Consider the following 20331-nt stretch of genomic DNA (forward strand, 5'->3'; position numbering starts at 1 on the left):
AGGACTCTCTCTCCAACCCTGTTCCTGGGTTACTGCAGGACTCTCTCTCCAACCCTGTTCCTGGGTTTTCCATGCGTTTTTAATGTCTCTAGGGGGCAGCAGTGGATCGTAATGTAGATATAAAACTGTTCGTCAAATAACCAGGATGTCAAGGTTCATCTGTCCTGACGTGTGTGTGTGTGTGTGTGTGTGTGTGTGTGTGTGTGTGTGTGTGTGTGTGTGTGTGTGTGTGTGTGTGTGTGTGTGTGTGTGTGTGTGTGTGCAGGACGAGAGGAACCAGGTGTTGACTACCTACCTGTGGATCCGTCAGACGTGGTTCGATGCGTACCTGAAGTGGGATAAAGAGGAATACGATGGACTGGAGGTTATCCGCATCCCCAGTAACCTGGTCTGGAGACCTGACATAGTGCTTTATAACAAGTCAGTCTGGATCTCTGTGGAGACCTGACATAGTGCTTTATAACAAGTCAGTCTGGATCTCTGTCTCTGTGGAGACCTGACATAGTGCTTTATAACAAGTCAGTCTGGATCTCTGTGGAGACCTGACATAGTGCTTTATAACAAGTCAGTCTGGATCTCTGTGGAGACCTGACATAGTGCTTTATAACAAGTCAGTCTGGATCTCTGTGGAGACCTGACATAGTGCTTTATAACAAGTCAGTCTGGATCTCTGTGGAGACCTGACATAGTGCTTTATAACAAGTCAGTCTGGATCTCTCTCTGTGGAGACCTGACATAGTGCTTTATAACAAGTCAGTCTGGATCTCTCTCTGTGGAGACCTGACATAGTGCTTTATAACAAGTCAGTCTGGATCTCTCTCTGTGGAGACCTGACATAGTGCTTTATAACAAGTCAGTCTGGATCTCTGTGGAGACCTGACATAGTGCTTTATAACAAGTCAGTCTGGATCTCTGTGGAGACCTGACATAGTGCTTTATAGCAAGTCAGTCTGGATCTCTCTCTGTGGAGACCTGACATAGTGCTTTATAACAAGTCAGTCTGGATCTCTGTGGAGACCTGACATAGTGCTTTATAACAAGTCAGTCTGGATCTCTGTGGAGACCTGACATAGTGCTTTAAAACAAGTCAGTCTGGATCTCTGTGGAGACCTGACATAGTGCTTTATAACAAGTCAGTCTGGATCTCTGTGGAGACCTGACATAGTGCTTTATAACAAGTCAGTCTGGATCTCTCTCTGTGGAGACCTGACATAGTGCTTTATAACAAGTCAGTCTGGATCTCTCTCTGTGGAGACCTGACATAGTGCTTTATAACAAGTCAGTCTGGATCTCTCTCTGTGGAGACCTGACATAGTGCTTTATAACAAGTCAGTCTGGATCTCTGTGGAGACCTGACATAGTGCTCTATATCAAGTCAGTCTGGATCTCTCTCTGTGGAGACCTGACATAGTGCTTTATAACAAGTCAGTCTGGATCTCTCTCTGTGGAGACCTGACATAGTGCTTTATAACAAGTCAGTCTGGATCTCTCTCTGTGGAGACCTGACATAGTGCTTTATAACAAGTCAGTCTGGATCTCTCTCTGTGGAGACCTGACATAGTGCTTTATAACAACTCAGTCTGGATCTCTCTCTGTGGAGACCTGACATAGTGCTTTATAACAAGTCAGTCTGGATCTCTCTCTGTGGAAACCTGACATAGTGCTTTATAACAAGTCAGTCTGGATCTCTGTCTCTCTGTGGAGACCTGACATAGTGCTTTATAACAAGTCAGTCTGGATCTCTGTCTCTCTGTGGAGACCTGACATAGTGCTTTATAACAAGTCAGTCTGGATCTCTCTCTGTGGAGACCTGACATAGTGCTTTATAACAAGTCAGTCTGGATCTCTCTCTGTGGAGACCTGACATAGTGCTTTATAACAAGTCAGTCTGGATCTCTCTCTGTGGAGACATGACATAATGCTTTATAACAAGTCAGTCTGGATCTCTCTCTGTGGAGACCTGACATAGTGCTTTATAACAAGTCAGTCTGGATCTCTCTCTGTGGAGACCTGACATAGTGCTTTATAACAAGTCAGTCTGGGTCTCTGTCTCTCTGTGGAGACCTGACATAGTGCTTCATAACAAGTCAGTCTGGATCTCTGTCTCTCTGTGGAGACCTGACATAGTGCTTTATAACAAGGCAGTCTGGATCTCTGTCTCTCTGTGGAGTCCTGACATTGTGCTTTATAACAAGTCAGTCTGGATCCCTCTCTGTGGAGTCCTGACATAGTGCTTTATATCAAGTCAGTCTGGATCTCTGTCTCTCTGTGGAGACCTGACATAGTGCTTTATAACAAGTCAGTCCGGGTCTCTGTCTCTCTGTGGAGACCTGACATAGTGCTTTATAACAAGTCAGTCTGGATCTCTGTCTCTCTGTGGAGACCTGACATAGTGCTTTATAACAAGGCAGTCTGGATCTCTGTCTCTCTGTGGAGACCTGACATAGTGCTTTATAACAAGTCAGTCTGGGTCTCTGTCTCTCTGTGGAGACCTGACATAGTGCTTTATAACAAGTCAGTCTGGATCTCTCTCTGTGGAGACCTGACATAGTGCTTTATAACAACTCAGTCTGGATCTCTCTCTGTGGAGACCTGACATAGTGCTTTATAACAAGTAGGTCTGGATCTCTCTCTGTGGAAACCTGACATAGTGCTTTATAACAAGTCAGTCTGGATCTCTGTCTCTCTGTGGAGACCTGACATAGTGCTTTATAACAAGTCAGTCTGGATCTCTCTCTGTGGAGACCTGACATAGTGCTTTATAACAAGTCAGTCTGGATCTCTCTCTGTGGAGACCTGACATAGTGCTTTATAACAAGTCAGTCTGGATCTCTCTCTGTGGAGACATGACATAATGCTTTATAACAAGTCAGTCTGGATCTCTGTGGAGACCTGACATAGTGCTTTATAACAAGTCAGTCTGGATCTCTCTCTGTGGAGACCTGACATAGTGCTTTATAACAAGTCAGTCTGGGTCTCTGTCTCTCTGTGGAGACCTGACATAGTGCTTCATAACAAGTCAGTCTGGATCTCTGTCTCTCTGTGGAGACCTGACATAGTGCTTTATAACAAGGCAGTCTGGATCTCTGTCTCTCTGTGGAGTCCTGACATAGTGCTTTATAACAAGTCAGTCTGGATCCCTCTCTGTGGAGTCCTGACATAGTGCTTTATATCAAGTCAGTCTGGATCTCTGTCTCTCTGTGGAGACCTGACATAGTGCTTTATAAAAAGTCAGTCCGGGTCTCTGTCTCTCTGTGGAGACCTGACATAGTGCTTTATAACAAGTCAGTCTGGATCTCTGTCTCTCTGTGGAGACCTGACATAGTGCTTTATAACAAGTCAGTCTGGGTCTCTGTCTCTCTGTCGAGACCTGACATAGTGCTTAATAACAAGTCAGTCTGGATCTCTCTCAATGGAGACCTGACATAGTGCTTAATAACAATATCTCTCTATATACCTCTCTGTATCTCTATATACCTCTCTGTGTCTCTATATACCCCTCTATATATCTCTCTATATACCTCTCTGTCTCTATATACCTCTCTATATATCTCTCTATATACCTCTCTATATACCTCTCTATATACCTCTCTGTGTCTCTATATACCTCTCTATATACCTCTCTATATACCTCTCTGTCTCTATATACCTCTCTATATACCTCTCTATATACCTCTCTATATACCTCTCTGTCTCTATATACCTCTCTATATACCTCTCTATATACCTCTGTATATACCTCTCTGTGTCTCTATATACCTCTCTATATACCTCTCTGTGTCTCTATATACCCCTCTATATACCTCTCTATATACCTCTCTGTGTCTCTATATACCTCTTATATACCTCTCTGTGTCTCTATATAACTCTCTATGTGTATATTTATACTGGGTGTGTCTGTGTGTCTCTGTGTGTCTCTGTGTGTGTCTGTGTGTGTCTGTTTGTCTCTGTGTGTCTCTGTGTGTCCTTTTGTCTCTGTGTGTGTCTGTGTGTCTGTATGTCTGTGTGTGTCTGTCTCTGTGTCTCTGTGTGTCTGTATGTCTGTGTGTCTCTGTGTATGTCTGTGTGTCTGTATGTCTGTGTGTCCATATGTATATGTGTCTCTGTGTGTTTCTGTGTGTCTCTGTGTGTGTCTGTTTGTCTCTGTGTGTCTCTTTGTGTCTGTGTGTCTCTGTGTATCTCTGTGTGTGTCTGTGTGTCTCTGAGTTTCTGTTTGTCTCTGTGTCTGTGTGTCTCTGTGTGTCTCTGTGTCTGTTTGTCTCTGTGTGTGTCTGTTTGTCTCTGTGTGTGTCTGTTTGTCTCTGTGAGTCTGTTTGTCTCTGTGTGTCTCTGTGTGTCTGTTTGTCTCTGTGGCTCTGGGTTTCTTTGTGTCTCTATGTGTCTCTGTGTGTCTCTGTGTGTCCGTTTGTCTCTGTGTGTCTGTGTGTCTCTGTGTCTGTGTGTCTCTCTGTATCTGTGTGTCTCTCTGTGTCTCTCTGTGTCTGTGTGTTTCTGTGTGTTTCTGTGTGGCTCTGTGTGTCTCTGTGTCTGTGTGTTTCTGTGTGTTTCTGTGTGTCTCTGTGTGTCTCTGTGTGTCTCTGTGTCTCTCTGTGTCTGTGTGTCTCTGTGTGTCTCTGTGTCTGTGTGTTTCTGTGTGTTTCTGTGTGTCTCTGTGTGTCTCTGTGTGTCTCTGTGTGTCTCTGTGTCTGTGTGTTTCTGTGTGTCTCTGTGTGTCTCTGTGTCTGTGTGTCTCTCTGTGTCTGTGTGTCTCTCTGTGTCTGTGTATCTCTGTGTCTCTGTCTGTCTCTGTGTGTCTCTGTGTGTCTCTGTCTCTGTGTGTAGGGCTGATGAGGAAGCATCTGGTCCAGCAGACACCAACGTGGTGTTACGTTACAATGGAGAGATAACCTGGGACATGCCGGCCATCACCAAGAGCTCCTGTGTTGTGGACGTCTCCTACTTTCCCTTCGACTGGCAGTGGTGTAACCTCACGTTTGGGTCCTGGACATACAACGGCAACCAGGTACTGACTGACTGTCTGTCTGTCTCTGTCTGTCTGTCTGTCTGTCTGTCTGTCTGTCTGTCTGTCTGTCTGTCTGTCTCTACATGTCTGTCTGTCTGTCTGTCTGTCTGTCTGTCTGTCTGTCTGTCTGTCTGTCTGTCTGTCTGTCTGTCTGTCTCTACATGTCTGTCTGTCTGTCTGTCTGTCTGTCTGTCTGTCTGTCTGTCTCTACATGTCTGTCTGTCTGTCTGTCTGTCTGTCTGTCTGTCTGTCTGTCTGTCTGTCTGTCTCTACATGTCTGTCTGTCTGTCTGTCTGTCTGTCTGTCTGTCTGTCTGTCTGTGTCTGTCTGTCTGTCTGTCTGTCTGTCTGTCTGTCTGTCTGTCTGTCTGTCTGTCTGTCTGTCTGTCTGTCTGTCTGTCTGTCTCTACATGTCTGTCTGTCTGTCTGTCTGTCTGTCTGTCTGTGTCTGTCTGCACACACACACATAAAGAGGCATTTACAGTTGAAGTCGGAAGTTTACATACACCTTAGCCAAATACATTTAAACTCAGTTTTTCACAATTCCTGACATTTAATCCTAGTAAAAATTCCCTGTCTTAGGTCAGTTAGGATCACCACTTTATTTTATATATATATGTTTGGTATAATACACACGTTGCTAAATTTCTTAAAAACTTAATAATTTCGGCCAGAAGAGACACAGGAAGAGGAACAGACATTGGCAACACAGGAAGAGACATTGGCAACACAGGAAGAGACATTGGCAACACAGGAAGAGACAATTGGCAACACAGGAACAGACATTGGCAACACAGGAAGAGACATTGGCAACACAGGAAGAGACAATTGGCAACACAGGAAGAGACAATTGGCAACACAGGAAGAGACAATTGGCAACACAGGAACAGACATTGGCAACACAGGAACAGGAAGAGACAATTGGCAACACAGGAACAGACATTGGCAACACAGGAACAGGAAGAGACAATTGGCAACACAGGAAGAGACAATTGGCAACACAGGAAGAGACATTGGCAACACAGGAACAGGAAGAGACATTGGCAACACAGGAACAGGAAGAGACAATTGGCAACACAGGAAGAGACAATTGGCAACACAGGAAGAGACATTGGCAACACAGGAACAGGAAGAGACAATTGGCAACACAGGAAGAGACAATTGGCAACACAGGAAGAGACATTGGCAACACAGGAACAGACATTGGCAACACAGGAAGAGACATTGGCAACACAGGAAGAGGAACAGACATTGGCAACACAGGAAGAGACATTGGCAACACAGGAACAGACATTGGCAACACAGGAAGAGACATTGGCAACACAGGAAGAGACATTGGCAACACAGGAACAGACATTGGCAACACAGGAAGAGACATTGGCAACACAGGAAGAGACAATTGGCAACACAGGAAGAGACAATTGGCAACACAGGAAGAGACAATTGGCAACACAGGAAGAGACATTGGCAACACAGGAAGAGACAATTGGCAACACAGGAAGAGACATTGGCAACACAGGAACAGGAAGAGACATTGGCAACACAGGAAGAGACAATTGGCAACACAGGAAGAGACAATTGGCAACACAGGAAGAGACATTGGCAACACAGGAAGAGACAATTGGCAACACAGGAAGAGACATTGGCAACACAGGAAGAGACATTGGCAACACAGGAAGAGACATTGGCAACACAGGAACAGACATTGGCAACACAGGAAGAGACATTGGCAACACAGGAAGAGACATTGGCAACACAGGAAGAGACATTGGCAACACAGGAAGAGACATTGGCAACACAGGAAGAGACATTGGCAACACAGGAACAGGAAGAGACATTGACAGACTGACTCTGGTCACTTTAATAATGGATCACTGGTCACTTTAATAATGGAACACTGGTCACTTTAATAATGGAACACTGGTCACTTTAATAATGGAGTCTCTGGTCACTTTAATAATGGATCACTGGTCACTTTAATAATGGATCACTGGTCACTTTAATAATGGAACACTGGTCACTAATAATGGATCACTGGTCCCTTTAATAATGGAACACTGGTCACTTTAATAATGGAACACTGGTCACTAATAATGGAACATTGCTCACTTTAATAATGGAACACTGGTCACTTTAATAATGGAACACTGGTCACTTTAATAATGGAACACTGGTCACTTTAATAATGGAACACTGGTCACTTTAATAATGGATCACTGGTCCCTTTAATAATGGAACACTGGTCACTTTAATAATGGAACACTGGTCACTAATAATGGAACATTGCTCACTTTAATAATGGAACACTGGTCACTTTAATAATGGAACACTGGTCACTAATAATGGAACATTGCTCACTTTAATAATGGAACACTGGTCACTTTAATAATGGAACACTGGTCACTAATAATGGAACATTGCTCACTTTAATAATGGAACACTGGTCACTTTAATAATGGAACACTGGTCACTTTAATAATGGAACACTGGTCACTTTAATAATGGAACACTGGTCACTTTAATAATGGAACACTGCTCACTTTAATAATGGAACACTGGTCACTGTAATAATGGAACACTGGTCACTTTAATAATGGAACACTGGTCACTTTAATAATGGAACACGGGTCACTTTAATAATGGAACACTGGTCACTAATAATGGAACATTGGTCACTTTAATAATGGAACACTGGTCACTTTAATAATGGAACACTGGTCACTTTAATAATGGAGTCTCTGGTCACTTTAATAATGGATCACTGGTCACTTTAATAATGGATCACTGGTCACTTTAATAATGGAACACTGGTCACTAATAATGGATCACTGGTCCCTTTAATAATGGAACACTGGTCACTTTAATAATGGAACACTGGTCACTAATAATGGAACATTGCTCACTTTAATAATGGAACACTGGTCACTTTAATAATGGAACACTGGTCACTTTAATAATGGAACACTGGTCACTTTAATAATGGAACACTGGTCACTTTAATAATGGATCACTGGTCCCTTTAATAATGGAACACTGGTCACTTTAATAATGGAACACTGGTCACTAATAATGGAACATTGCTCACTTTAATAATGGAACACTGGTCACTTTAATAATGGAACACTGGTCACTAATAATGGAACATTGCTCACTTTAATAATGGAACACTGGTCACTTTAATAATGGAACACTGGTCACTAATAATGGAACATTGCTCACTTTAATAATGGAACACTGGTCACTTTAATAATGGAACACTGGTCACTTTAATAATGGAACACTGGTCACTTTAATAATGGAACACTGGTCACTTTAATAATGGAACACTGCTCACTTTAATAATGGAACACTGGTCACTGTAATAATGGAACACTGGTCACTTTAATAATGGAACACTGGTCACTTTAATAATGGAACACGGGTCACTTTAATAATGGAACACTGGTCACTAATAATGGAACATTGGTCACTTTAATAATGGAACACTAGTCACTTTAATAATGAAACACTAGTCACTTTAATAATGGAACACTGGTCACTTTATTAATGGAACACTGGTCACTTTAATAATGGAACACTGGTCACTTTAATAATGGAACACTGGCCACTTTAATAATGGAACACTGGTCACTTTAATAATGGAACACTGGTCACTTTTATAATGGAACACTGGTCACTTTATTAATGGAACACTGGTCACTTTAATAATGGAACACTGGTCACTTTAATAATGGAACACTGGTCACTTTAATAATGGAACACTGGTCACTTTAATAATGGAACACTGGCCACTTTAATAATGGAACACTGGCCACTTTAATAATGGAACATTGGTCACTTTAATAATGGAACACTAGTCACCTTAATAATGGAACACTGGTCACTTTAATAATGGAACACTGGTCCCTTTAATAATGGAACACTGGTCACTTTAATAATGGAACACTGGTCACTTTAATCATGGAACACTGGTCACTTTAATAATGGAACACTGGTCACTTTAATAATGGAACACTGGTCACTTTAATAATGGAACACTGGTCTCTTTAATAATGGAACACTGGTCCCTTTAATAATGGAACACTGGTCACTAATAATGGAACACTGGTCACTTTAATAATGGAACACTGGTCACTAATAATGGAACATTGGTCACTTTAATAATGGAACACTAGTCACCTTAATAATGGAACACTGGTCACTTTAATAATGTAACACTGGTCACTAATAATGGAACACTGGTCCCTTTAATAATGGAACACTGGTCACTTTAATCATGGAACACTGGTCACTAATAATGGAACATTGGTCACTTTAATCATGGAACACTGGTCACTAATAATGGAACATTGGTCCCTTTAATAATGGAACACTGGTCACTTTAATAATGGAACACTGGTCACTTTAATCATGGAACACTGGTCACTTTAATAATGGAACACTGGTCACTTTAATAATGGAACACTGGTCACTTTAATAATGGAACACTGGTCTCTTTAATAATGGAACACTGGTCCCTTTAATAATGGAACACTGGTCACTAATAATGGAACACTGGTCACTTTAATAATGGAACACTGGTCACTAATAATGGAACATTGGTCACTTTAATAATGGAACACTAGTCACCTTAATAATGGAACACTGGTCACTTTAATAATGTAACACTGGTCACTAATAATGGAACACTGGTCCCTTTAATAATGGAACACTGGTCACTTTAATCATGGAACACTGGTCACTAATAATGGAACATTGGTCACTTTAATCATGGAACACTGGTCACTAATAATGGAACATTGGTCCCTTTAATAATGGAACACTGGTCACTTTAATAATGGAACACTGGTCACTTTAATAATGGAACACTGGTCACTTTAATAATGGAACACTGGTCACTTTAATAAAGTTTACATACTGCTCTACTCATCTCATATGTATATACTGTATTCTATTCTACTGTATTTTAGTCAATGCCTCTGTGACATTGCTCGTCCTAATATTTATATGTTTCTTAATTCCATTCTTTTACTTTTAGATGTGTGTGTGTTGTTGCGTCTTGTTAGATATTTAGTTAGATACTACTGTACTGTTGGAGCTAGGAACACAAGCATTTAGTTAGATATTACTGCCCTGTTGGAGCTAGGAACACAAGCATTTAGTTAGATACTACTGCACTGTTGGAGCTAGAAACACAAGCATTTAGTTAGATATTACTACACTGTTGGAGCTAGAAACACAAGCATTTAGTTAGATATTACTACACTGTTGGAGCTAGGAACACAAGCATGTAGTTAGATACTACTGCACTGTTGGAGCTAGGAACACAAGCATTTAGTTAGATACTACTGCACTGTTGGAGCTAGGAACACAAGCATTTAGTTAGATACTACTGTACTGTTGGAGCTAGGAACACAAGCATTTAGTTAGACATTACTACACTGTTGGAGCTAGGAACACAAGCATGTAGTTAGATACTACTGCACTGTTGGAGCTAGGAACACAAGCATTTAGTTAGATACTACTGTACTGTTGGAGCTAGGAACACAAGCATTTAGTTAGATACTACTGCACTGTTGGAGCTAGAAACACAAGCATTTAGTTAGATATTACTGCACTGTTGGAGCTGGGAACACAAGCATTTAGTTAGATATTACTGCGCTGTTGGAGCTAGAAACACAAGCATTTAGTTAGATATTACTGCACTGTTGGAGCTAGAAACACAAGCATTTAGTTAGATACTACTGCACTGTTCGAGCTAGAAACACAAGCATTTAGTTAGATACTACTGCACGGTTCGAGCTAGAAACACAAGCATTTAGTTAGATATTACTGCCCTGTTGGAGCTAGAAACACAAGCATTGAGTTAGATACTACTGCACTGTTCGAGCTAGAAACACAAGCATTTAGTTAGATATTACTGCACTGTTGGAGCTAGAAACACAAGCATTTAGTTAGATACTACTGCACTGTTGGAGCTAGAAACACAAGCATTTAGTTAGATATTACTGCACTGTTGGAGCTAGAAACACAAGCATTGAGTTAGATACTACTGCACTGTTCGAGCTAGAAACACAAGCATTTAGTTAGATATTACTGTACTGTTGGAACTAGAAACACAAGCATTTAGTTAGGTATTACTGCACTGTTGGAGCGAGAAACACAAGCATTTAGTTAGATATTACTGCCCTGTTGGAGCTAGAAACACAAGCATTTAGTTAGATATTACTGCCCTGTTGGAGCTAGAAACACAAGCATTTAGTTAGGTATTACTGCACTGTTGGAGCTAGAAACACAAGCATTTAGTTAGATATTACTGCACTGTTCGAGCTAGAAACACAAGCATTTAGTTAGATACTACTGCACTGTTGGAGCGAGAAACACAAGCATTTAGTTAGATATTACTGCACTGTTGGGGCTAGGAACACAAGCATTTAGTTAGATACTACTGCACTGTTGGAGCTAGGAACACAAGCATTTAGTTAGATATTACTGCACTGTTGGAGCAAGGAACACAAGCATTTAGTTAGATATTACTGCACTGTTGGAGCAAGGAACACAAGCATTTAGTTAGATATTACTGCACTGTTGGAGCTAGAAACACAAGCATTTAGTTAGATACTACTGCACTGTTCGAGCTAGGAACACAAGCATTTAGTTAGATATTACTGCACTGTTGGAGCTAGAAACACAAGCATTTAGTTAGATATTACTGCACTGTTGGAGCAAGGAACACAAGCATTTAGTTAGATATTACTGCACTGTTGGAGCTGGGAACACAAGCATTTAGTTAGATATTACTGCACTGTTGGAGCTAGAAACACAAGCATTTAGTTAGATATTACTGCACTGTTGGAGCAAGGAACACAAGCATTTAGTTAGATATTACTGCACTGTTGGAGCAAGGAACACAAGCATTTAGTTAGATATTACTGCACTGTTGGAGCTAGGAACACAAGCATTTAGTTAGATACTACTGCACTGTTGGAGCTGGGAACACAAGCATTTAGTTAGATATTACTGCGCTGTTGGAGCAAGGAACCCAAGCATTTAGTTAGATATTACTGCACTGTTGGAGCTAGAAACACAAGCATTTAGTTAGATACTACTGCACTGTTGGAGCTAGGAACACAAGCATTTAGTTAGATATTACTGCACTGTTGGAGCTAGAAACACAAGCATTGAGTTAGATACTACTGCACTGTTCGAGCTGGGAACACAAGCATTTAGTTAGATATTACTGCGCTGTTGGAGCAAGGAACCCAAGCATTTAGTTAGATATTACTGCACTGTTGGAGCTAGGAACACAAGCATTTAGTTAGATATTACTGCACTGTTGGAGCTAGAAACACAAGCATTTAGTTAGATACTACTGCACTGTTGGAGCTAGGAACACAAGCATTTAGTTAGATATTACTGCACTGTTGGAGCTAGAAACACAAGCATTTAGTTAGATACTACTGCACTGTTGGAGCTAGGAACACAAGCATTTAGTTAGATATTACTGCACTGTTGGAGCTAGGAACACAAGCATTTAGTTAGATATTACTGCCCTGTTGGAGCTAGAAACACAAGCATTTAGTTAGATATTACTGCACTGTTGGAGCTAGAAACACAAGCATTTAGTTAGATACTACTGTACTGTTGGAGCTGGGAACACAAGCATTTAGTTAGATACTACTGTACTGTTGGAGCTGGGAACACAAGCATTTAGTTAGATATTACTGCACTGTTGGAGCAAGGAACCCAAGCATTTAGTTAGATATTACTGCACTGTTGGAGCAAGGGACCCAAGCATTTAGTTAGATATTACTGCACTGTTGGAGCTAGAAACACAAGCATTTAGTTAGATACTACTGCACTGTTGGAGCTAGGAACACAAGCATTTAGTTAGATATTACTGCACTGTTGGAGCTAGAAACACAAGCATTGAGTTAGATACTACTGCACTGTTCGAGCTAGAAACACAAGCATTTAGTTAGATATTACTGTACTGTTGGAACTAGAAACACAAGCATTTAGTTAGGTATTACTGCACTGTTGGAGCGAGAAACACAAGCATTTAGTTAGATATTACTGCCCTGTTGGAGCTAGAAACACAAGCATTTAGTTAGATATTACTGCCCTGTTGGAGCTAGAAACACAAGCATTTAGTTAGATACTACTGCACTGTTGGAGCTAGAAACACAAGCATTTAGTTAGATATTACTGCACTGTTCGAGCTAGAAACACAAGCATTTAGTTAGATATTACTGCCCTGTTGGAGCTAGAAACACAAGCATTTAGTTAGATATTACTGCACTGTTGGGGTGAGAAACACAAGCATTTAGTTAGATATTACTGCACTGTTCGAGCTAGAAACACAAGCATTTAGTTAGATATTACTGCACTGTTCGAGCTAGAAACACAAGCATTTAGTTAGATATTACTGCACTGTTCGAGCTAGAAACACAAGCATTTAGTTAGATATTACTGCACTGTTGGAGCAAGGAACACAAGCATTTAGTTAGATACTACTGCACTGTTGGAGCAAGGAACACAAGCATTTAGTTAGATACTACTGCACTGTTGGAGCTAGGAACACAAGCATTTAGTTAGATATTACTGCACTGTTGGAGCTAGAAACACAAGCATTTAGTTAGATATTACTGCACTGTTGGAGCAAGGAACACAAGCATTTAGTTAGATATTACTGCACTGTTGGAGCTGGGAACACAAGCATTTAGTTAGATATTACTGCACTGTTGGAGCTAGAAACACAAGCATTTAGTTAGATATTACTGCACTGTTGGAGCAAGGAACACAAGCATTTAGTTAGATATTACTGCACTGTTGGAGCAAGGAACACAAGCATTTAGTTAGATATTACTGCACTGTTGGAGCTAGGAACACAAGCATTTAGTTAGATACTACTGCACTGTTGGAGCTGGGAACACAAGCATTTAGTTAGATATTACTGCGCTGTTGGAGCAAGGAACCCAAGCATTTAGTTAGATATTACTGCACTGTTGGAGCTAGAAACACAAGCATTTAGTTAGATACTACTGCACTGTTGGAGCTAGGAACACAAGCATTTAGTTAGATATTACTGCACTGTTGGAGCTAGAAACACAAGCATTGAGTTAGATACTACTGCACTGTTCGAGCTGGGAACACAAGCATTTAGTTAGATATTACTGCGCTGTTGGAGCAAGGAACCCAAGCATTTAGTTAGATATTACTGCACTGTTGGAGCTAGAAACACAAGCATTTAGTTAGATACTACTGCACTGTTGGAGCTAGGAACACAAGCATTGAGTTAGATATTACTGCCCTGTTGGAGCTAGAAACACAAGCATTTAGTTAGATATTACTGCACTGTTGGAGCTAGAAACACAAGCATTTAGTTAGATACTACTGTACTGTTGGAGCTGGGAACACAAGCATTTAGTTAGATACTACTGCACTGTTGGAACTAGGAACACAAGCATTTAGTTAGATACTACTGTACTGTTGGAGCTAGTAACCCAAGCATTTAGTTAGATATTACTGCACTGTTGGAGCTAGTAACCCAAGCATTTAGTTAGATACTACTGCACTGTTGGAGCTAGAAACACAAGCATTTAGTTAGATATTACTGCACTGTTGGAGCTAGAAACACAAGCATTTAGCTACTTCCGCAATAACAGCTAAATATGTGTATGTGACAAATACAATTTGATTTGAACAGACATTAGCTACGCTGTGTGTGTGTGTGTGTGTGTGTGTGTGTGTATACTGTGTGTGTATACTGTGTGTGTGTGTGTGTGTGTGTGTATACTGTGTGTGTATACTGTGTGTGTGTGTGTGTGTATACTGTGTGTGTGTGTGTATACTGTGTGTGTGTGTGTGCGTGTGTGTGTATACTGTGTGTGTGTGTGTGTGTATGATTGTGTGTGTGTGTGTATACTGTGTGTGTGTATGATTGTGTGTGTGTTTATACTGTGTGTGTATGATTGTGTGTGTGTGTATACTGTGTGTGTGTATACTGTAAGTGTGTATACTGTGTGTGTGTGTGTATGATTGTGTGTGTCTGTGTATACTGTGTGTGTGTATACTGTAAGTGTGTATACTGTGTGTGTGTGTATATGATTGTGTGTGTGTGTATACTGTCTGTGTGTATACTGTGTCTCCAGGTGGACATCGCCACGGGGATGGACAGTGTGTATACTGTAAGTGTGTATACTGTGTCTCCAGGTGGACATTGCCATGGGGATGGACAGTGTGTATACTGTAAGTGTGTATACTGTGTCTCCAGGTGGACATCGCCATGGGGATGGACAGTGGGGACCTGTCAGACTTCGTGGAGAACGTGGAGTGGGAGTGTCACGGAATGCCGGCGGTCCGGAACGTCATCATGTACGGCTGCTGCTCGGACCCGTATCCTGACATCACCTACACCCTCCACCTGAAGAGACGCTCTCTCTTCTACATCTTCAATCTGCTGCTGCCCTGCTTCCTCATCTCCTTCCTCGGTACTGGTACCACCTACACCCTCCACCTGAAGAGACGCTCTCTCTTCTACATCTTCAATCTGCTGCTGCCCTGCTTCCTCATCTCCTTCCTCGGTACTGGTACCACCTACACCCTCCACCTGAAGAGACGCTCTCTCTTCTACATCTTCAATCTGCTGCTGCCCTGCTTCCTCATCTCCTTCCTCGGTACTGGTACCACCTACACCCTCCACCTGAAGAGACGGTCGCTCTTCTACATCTTCAATCTGCTGCTGCCCTGCTTCCTCATCTCCTTCCTCGGTACTGGTACCACCCACACCCTCCACCTGAAGAGACGGTCGCTCTTCTACATCTTCAATCTGCTGCTGCCCTGCTTCCTCATCTCCTTCCTCGGTACTGGTACCACCTACACCCTCCACCTGAAGAGACGGTCGCTCTTCTACATCTTCAATCTGCTGCTGCCCTGCTTCCTCATCTCCTTCCTCGGTACTGGTACCAGCTACACCCTCCACCTGAAGAGACGCTCTCTCTTCTACATCTTCAATCTGCTGCTGCCCTGCTTCCTCATCTCCTTCCTCGGTACTGGTACCACCTACACCCTCCACCTGAAGAGACGGTCTCTCTTCTACATCTTCAATCTGCTGCTGCCCTGCTTCCTCATCTCCTTCCTCGGTACTGGTACCACCTACACCCTCCACCTGAAGAGACGCTCTCTCTTCTACATCTTCAATCTGCTGCTGCCCTGCTTCCTCATCTCCTTCCTCGGTACTGGTACCACCTACACCCTCCACCTGAAGAGACGCTCTCTCTTCTACATCTTCAATCTGCTGCTGCCCTGCTTCCTCATCTCCTTCCTCGGTACTGGTACCACCTACACCCTCCACCTGAAGAGACGCTCTCTCTTCTACATCTTCAATCTGCTGCTGCCCTGCTTCCTCATCTCCTTCCTCGGTACTGGTACCACCTACACCCTCCACCTGAAGAGACGCTCTCTCTTCTACATCTTCAATCTGCTGCTGCCCTGCTTCCTCATCTCCTTCCTCGGTACTGGTACCACCTACACCCTCCACCTGAAGAGACGCTCTCTCTTCTACATCTTCAATCTGCTGCTGCCCTGCTTCCTCATCTCCTTCCTCGGTACTGGTACCACCTACACCCTCCACCTGACGAGACGCTCTCTCTTCTACATCTTCAATCTGCTGCTGCCCTGCTTCCTCATCTCCTTCCTCGGTACTGGTACCAGCTACACCCTCCACCTGAAGAGACGCTCTCTCTTCTACATCTTCAATCTGCTGCTGCCCTGCTTCCTCATCTCCTTCCTCGGTACTGGTACCACCTACACCCTCCACCTGAAGAGACGCTCTCTCTTCTACATCTTCAATCTGCTGCTGCCCTGCTTCCTCATCTCCTTCCTCGGTACTGGTACCACCTACGCCCTCCACCTGAAGAGACGGTCGCTCTTCTACATCTTCAATCTGCTGCTGCCCTGCTTCCTCATCTCCTTCCTCGGTACTGGTACCACCTACACCCTCCACCTGAAGAGACGGTCGCTCTTCTACATCTTCAATCTGCTGCTGCCCTGCTTCCTCATCTCCTTCCTCGGTACTGGTATCACCAGCATTATCATTATTAACATTAGTATAAAGCGGGCTTTGGGGCGATAGACCCCTCTATCCATCTCTATGGTACATTCATGTTGCTAAAGCAGGCTTAGACCCCTCTATCCATCTCTATGGTACATTCATGTTGCTACAGCAGGCTTTGGGGCGATTAGACCCCTCTATCCATCTCTATGGTACATTAATGTTGCTACAGCAGGCTTTGGGGCGATTAGACTCCTCTGTCCATCTCTATGGTACATTAATGTTGCTACAGCAGGCTGTGGGGCGATTAGACCCCTCTATCCATCTCTATGGAACGTTCATGTTGCCACAGCAGGCTAAGACCCCTCTATCCATCTCTATGGTACATTAATATTGCTACAGCAGGCTTTGGGGCGATTAGACCCCTCTATCCATCTCTATGGAACATTCATGTTGCCACAGCAGGCTTTGATCCCTCTATCCATCTCTATGGTACATTAATATTGCTACAGCAGGCTTAGACCCCTCTATCCATCTCTATGGTACATTAATATTGCTACAGCAGGCTTTGGGGCGATTAGACCCCTCTATCCATCTCTATGGAACGTTCATGTTGCCACAGCAGGCTAAGACCCCTCTATCCATCTCTATGGTACATTAATATTGCTACAGCAGGCTTTGGGGCGATTAGACCCCTCTATCCATCTCTATGGAACGTTCATGTTGCTACAGCAGGCTTTGGGGCGATTAGACCCCTCTATCCATCTCTATGGTACATTAATGTTGCTACAGCAGGCTTTGGGGCGATTAGACCCCTCTAAGCATCTCTATGGAACGTTCATGTTGCCGTTGAGAGGAGATGCAAGATTCTGTGGTGACTGTTGTTTGTTAAGTTCTAGCTCATCTGGGTTTGTGGTTGTATTGTTTATTGCTGTTGTTTACATTTTATTTTTGCTCATTTATTTTTTGTGGTTGTATTGAATTGTTTATTGTTGTTGTTTACATTGTATTGTTGGTGATATTATTTAATGCTGTTGTTTGTTTGTGTTGTTCTAGCTCCCCTGGGTTTGTGGTTGTATTGAATTGTTTATTGTTGTTGTTTACATTGTATTGTTGGTGATATTATTTAATGCTGTTGTTTGTTTGTGTTGTTCTAGCTCATCTGGGTTTGTGGTTGTATTGTATTGTTTATTGTTGTTGTTTACATTGTATTGTTGGTGATATTATTTAATGCTGTTGTTTGTTTGTGTTGTTCTAGCTCCCCTGGGTTTGTGGTTGTATTGTATTGTTTATTGTTGTTGTTTACATTGTATTGTTGGTGATATTATTTAATGCTGTTGTTTGTTTGTGTTGTTCTAGCGCCCCTGGGTTTCTACCTGCCCGCTGACTCAGGAGAGAAGGTTTCTCTGGGCGTGACAGTTCTACTGGCCCTCACTGTCTTCCAACTGATGGTGGCAGAGAGCATGCCTCCCTCTGAGAGTGTTCCCTATATAGGTGATAATATGATGCCTCCCTCAGAGAGTGTTCCCTATATAGGTGACAATATGATCCCTCTGAGAGTGTTCCCTATATAGGTGATAATATGATGCCTCCCTCTGAGAGTGTTCCCTATATAGGTGACAATATGATGCCTCCCTCTGAGAGTGTTCCCTATATAGGTGATGATATGATGCCTCCCTCTGAGAGTGTTCCCTATATAGGTGATAATATGATGCCTCCCTCAGAGAGTGTTCCCTATATAGGTGATAATATGATCCCTCTGAGAGTGTTCCCTATATAGGTGATAATATGATGCCTCCCTCTGAGAGTGTTCCCTATATAGGTGATGATATGATGCCTCCCTCTGAGAGTGTTCCCTATATAGGTGATAATATGATGCCTCCCTCAGAGAGTGTTCCCTATATAGGTGATGATATGATCCCTCAGAGTGTTCCCTATATAGGTGACAATATGATCCCTCAGAGAGTGTTCCCTATATAGGTGATAATATGATGCCTCCCTCTGAGAGTGTTCCCTATATAGGTGATAATATGATGCCTCCCTCTGAGAGTGTTCCCTATATAGGTGATAATATGATGCCTCCCTCAGAGAGTGTTCCCTATATAGGTGATAATATGATGCCTCCCTCTGAGAGTGTTCCCTATATAGGTGATGATATGATGCCTCCCTCTGAGAGTGTTCCCTATATAGGTGATAATATGATGCCTCCCTCAGAGAGTGTTCCCTATATAGGTGATAATATGATGCCTCAGAGAGTGTTCCCTATATAGGTGATAATATGATGCCTCCCTCAGAGAGTGTTCCCTATATAGGTGACAATATGATGCCTCAGAGAGTGTTCCCTATATAGGTGATAATATGATGCCTCCCTCTGAGAGTGTTCCCTATATAGGTGACAATATGATGCCTCCCTCAGAGAGTGTTCCCTATATAGGTGACAATATGATGCCTCTGAGAGTGTTCCCTATATAGGTGACAATATGATCCCTCTGAGAGTGTTCCCTATATAGGTGATAATATGATGCCTCTGAGAGTGTTCCCTATATAGGTGATGATATGATCCCTCAGAGTGTTCCCTATATAGGTGATAATATGATGCCTCTGAGAGTGTTCCCTATATAGGTGACAATATGATGCCTCCCTCTGAGAGTGTTCCCTATATAGGTGACAATATGATGCCTCCCTCTGAGAGTGTTCCCTATATAGGTGACAATATGATGCCTCTGAGAGTGTTCCCTAAATATGTGTGTGCGTGTGTGTGTGTGTGTGTGTGTGTGTGTGTGTGTGTGTGTGTGTGTGTTCCAGGGAAGTACTACATAGCGACGATGACGATGATCACGGCCTCAACATCTCTGACCATCTTCATCATGAACATCCATTTCTGTGGTGCAGAGGCCAAGCCTGTTCCTCCCTGGGCCAAGGTAGGGCCAAGCCTGTTCCTCACTGGGCCAAGGTAGGCCAAGCCTGTTCCTCACTGGGCCAAGGTAGGGCCAAGCCTGTTCCTCACTGGGCCAAGGTAGGCCAAGCCTGTTCCTCACTGGGCCAAGGTAGGCCAAGCCTGTTCCTCACTGGGCCAAGGTAGGCCAAGCCTGTTCCTCACTGGGCCAAGGTAGGGCCAAGCCTGTTCCTCACTGGGCCAAGGTACGCCAAGCCTGTTCCTCACTGGGCCAAGGTAGGCCAAGCCTGTTCCTCACTGGGCCAAGGTAGGCCAAGCCTGTTCCTCACTGGGCCAAGGTAGGCCAAGCCTGTTCCTCACTGGGCCAAGGTAGGCCAAG

At 42.9% G+C, this 20331-nt stretch overlaps 1 protein-coding gene across 1 annotated transcript in view; it reads left to right on the top strand.

The window, feature by feature from the left end:
* The window catches only part of chrna9a (cholinergic receptor, nicotinic, alpha 9a), a 34454-nt gene that overhangs the window by 7787 nt on the left and 6336 nt on the right, over positions 1 to 20331 (top strand). Inside the window, exons 3-7 of the mRNA XM_064925903.1 lie at positions 266 to 420; positions 4822 to 5002; positions 15278 to 15494; positions 18416 to 18550; positions 19862 to 19977. Of these exons, the coding sequence (XP_064781975.1) occupies positions 266 to 420; positions 4822 to 5002; positions 15278 to 15494; positions 18416 to 18550; positions 19862 to 19977 (804 nt within the window). The remainder of the gene's footprint in view (positions 1 to 265; positions 421 to 4821; positions 5003 to 15277; positions 15495 to 18415; positions 18551 to 19861; positions 19978 to 20331) is intronic.

This window comes from Oncorhynchus masou, chromosome 20 (assembly GCF_036934945.1).
Source record: "Oncorhynchus masou masou isolate Uvic2021 chromosome 20, UVic_Omas_1.1, whole genome shotgun sequence".
Taxonomy (NCBI): domain Eukaryota; kingdom Metazoa; phylum Chordata; class Actinopteri; order Salmoniformes; family Salmonidae; genus Oncorhynchus; species Oncorhynchus masou.